This window comes from Alligator sinensis, unplaced genomic scaffold, assembly GCF_000455745.1.
Source record: "Alligator sinensis unplaced genomic scaffold, ASM45574v1 scaffold832_2, whole genome shotgun sequence".
Classification (NCBI taxonomy): domain Eukaryota; kingdom Metazoa; phylum Chordata; order Crocodylia; family Alligatoridae; genus Alligator; species Alligator sinensis.
The window spans coordinates 745,588-748,506 of record NW_005842745.1 but is presented as its reverse complement, the minus strand read 5'-3'; the positions used below and the strand labels follow the sequence as shown (position 1 = coordinate 748,506).

At 39.9% G+C, this 2,919-nt stretch overlaps 1 protein-coding gene across 1 annotated transcript in view; it reads right to left on the bottom strand.

The window, feature by feature from the left end:
* Positions 1-589: 589 nt before the first annotated feature.
* Positions 590-2,919, bottom strand: part of MPC1 (mitochondrial pyruvate carrier 1) — an 18,139-nt gene continuing 15,809 nt past the window's right edge. The window contains exon 5 of the mRNA XM_006034529.2: positions 590-1,831. Within this exon, the coding sequence (XP_006034591.1) occupies positions 1,813-1,831 (19 nt within the window). The 3' untranslated portion in view covers positions 590-1,812. The remainder of the gene's footprint in view (positions 1,832-2,919) is intronic.

The window sequence follows — 2,919 nt, the reverse complement described above, 5'->3', positions numbered from 1 at the left end:
CGTCTTACAAATAAAAGGAGCAGAAAGGAACTTCCCATTAGCATTAGCAGCAACATCATGCATCAGTCTTTCTTGTGAAGAATCATACAGCAACTATAACTCTGGGCAGGATTCCCAAATCAGAAAGATGCTACTAGTATAATCATGCTTTTTACTTCATATTTGTAACCTCTTATTGTCACAGATCTATAGACGGAGAGGGAAAAAAATCAACTATCGCATCCTGTGGCCTGCTTGACACAAGATAAATAGTTAATATTATCTTGAAGTTGACAGATTCCCATAGCTGGAAAGACCATCTTCAGTAGCCATGTGTGTGTTATAACAAATAGAATTAAAAAAAAAAAATCTCTCTCTCTCAGTACTACATGCTCAAGTGCAAATGAATAAATTAGGTTAGATGACAACTCAAATTTGGGCATCAAAGGAGACCAGAAATCATGGTAGTGCAGTTCTTCTTCCCCTGTCTGATCTAATAATGTTCCCTCCCAATTTTTTAAAAAGGAGCAGGTTTCTTACAGAAATGTAACCTGTATGCCAGCAAGTCTGTCATAGGCAGCTGAACACCAAACCACTCCACAAACCAAAATACTCTTGTTCTCCAGTTTATTTTAATTTTACTTCAGGTCATTACAGTAGATTGCCCATACCAGAAGCTTTGATTCCATGGGACCTTCCACATGTAGAGGATGTTCTTCAATACCTCCGATAGCAGTATTGTGAAAAAGATTAACTTGAAGAGTTGCACTGAAAGGATTTATTGCCAATATTTAGAGACAGATTTTACTGTTCAAAAAATGTTGCATTAGAAACAATGTCTGTTGCACACATTATGTTAAATATATTTGCATATATTAATACCACTATCAAAACATGTGACAGAACTGAATAGAAAAAAAGTCAACTGCCACAACATGAAGTTGGACAACTACAAGCAAAAGATATTTGTCCTTCCCAACTCTTCAACATCAATTTAACTAATAAAAAGTTCTCCATTTCAGTAAGAATTGGAAAGATTTTCAGAGAATCAAATATAAAGGATGTCAGAATTCATTTACAGCTTCTTAAATATGGATTGTTACAAAAAAAACCCCCAAAAAACAAAAAAATTGTTACGTTCCTTCAGTTTACAACTAGACTTTGCTTCTTTCAGGTTAACTCTAGGTACCAGGGGTTATTTCCTCAAATAAGTAATATGCACTTTCAGGTTAGAACATGGGTCCCATTACTAAGACTAGACTGGAACCATAATAAGCAAATAACCTGAAGTGGCCAATGTAGAATGTGTGCTTGCAAATCAGCAAGTCACTGTTGAAGTCTGGTATAAATTCTAAATGATAAAATATAGTCAGGAAATACTACATTAAATGGCTTTTTAATGTTTAATTTGTTCTGCATATGTATGCCACCTACGTATCTGTGGTTATTATCTTCCAAGTTCATGTTGGTTTAGCAAGTTTAACACATTGTGTGAAATCGTCCTGTGCCTTTAGTTTCATAGCTGGTTACAGTTCTCTCTTAAAAATATTCTACACAGGATTTGGAGGAGGAACTTCATTTATAGAAAATAAAAATTGAGGCGCAGCAAACTGATGCATGATTTATATTGCTAAGGAGTATTTTTTTAAAAAGCTGTAAGTTAGTGGAAGGATGGTGTGTCATGTTGGTAAAATTTTGTATTTGTGATAAATATTACAATGGATAAAAACAATGCAGCAATCTGCATCACAACAACTGTAGATGGCAACGCTTTTCCTTTGCTGTAATTCAAGATGAGCAGATTCCCTGGTTTTTTGTTCAAATTTAGAAAATTTACTTCTTCTTTTCCATCCTAGCAGGGAGCAAAAAAGAAAAGAAAAAAAAAATCAATGCAAGGTTAATTACTCAATTATAATTGATTAAAGCTTGGGCTTACAGTGGAAATTGCAACTTGGATATGGCCCCAAATAGGGTGATCAGTCTGACCCCAAGTGGAGATGCAAGCCAGGAACCTCTGGCTTTAAGTCTCAGCAGGAGCAGTGGCACACCCCAATCAAAATCCGCACTGGCTACAGCCAACACCCAATGACTCCCAGGAAAGCTTAAATCCTGACACGTGCAGCGGCAAGAGGAGAAAAAGTTCCCTCCTGGCTTTATGAGGCAACCAGCATAGACCAAAAGCTTGGGAAATACACATAATAGGATATAGGCATCCATACAATAGGGATACCCATACCCACAGTCGGCCCAAAATCATCCCTGACCAGTGGCTGTCCAACCAGGTCCCGGTGGACTGGAAAAGGGCCAATGTGGTCCCCATTTTCAAGAAGGGGAGGAAGGAGGACCCAGGCAACTATAGGCCAGTCAGTCTCACCTCCATCCTAGGCAGTCTTCGAAAAAATTATCAAGGCTCACATTTGCAAGAGCCCAGGACAAATTATGCTGAGCGGAAACCAGCATGGGTTCGTAGCAGGTAGATCATGCCTGACTAATCTAGTCTCTTTTTATGACCAGGTTACAAAATGCCTGGACGCAGGAGTAGGGGTTGATGTCGTATACTTAGACTTCAGGAAGGCCTTCGATACGGTATCCCACACCATACTGGTAAACAAGTTAAGAGGCTGTGACTTGGATGACTACACAGTCTGGTGGGTGGTGAATTGGCTAGAGGGTTGCACCCAGAGAGTCGTAGCGGATGGGTTGGTATCGACCTGGAAGGGTGTGGGCAGTGGGGTCCCACAGGGCTCGGTCCTTGAACCGATACTCTTCAACGTCTTCATCAGCGACTTGGACGAGGGAGTGAAGTGTACTCTGTCCAAGTTTGCAGATGACACAAAACTGTGGGGAGAAGTGGACACGCCGGAGGGCAGGGAACAACTACAAGCAGACCTGGACAGGTTGGACATATGGGCGGAAAACAACAGAATGCAATTCAACAAG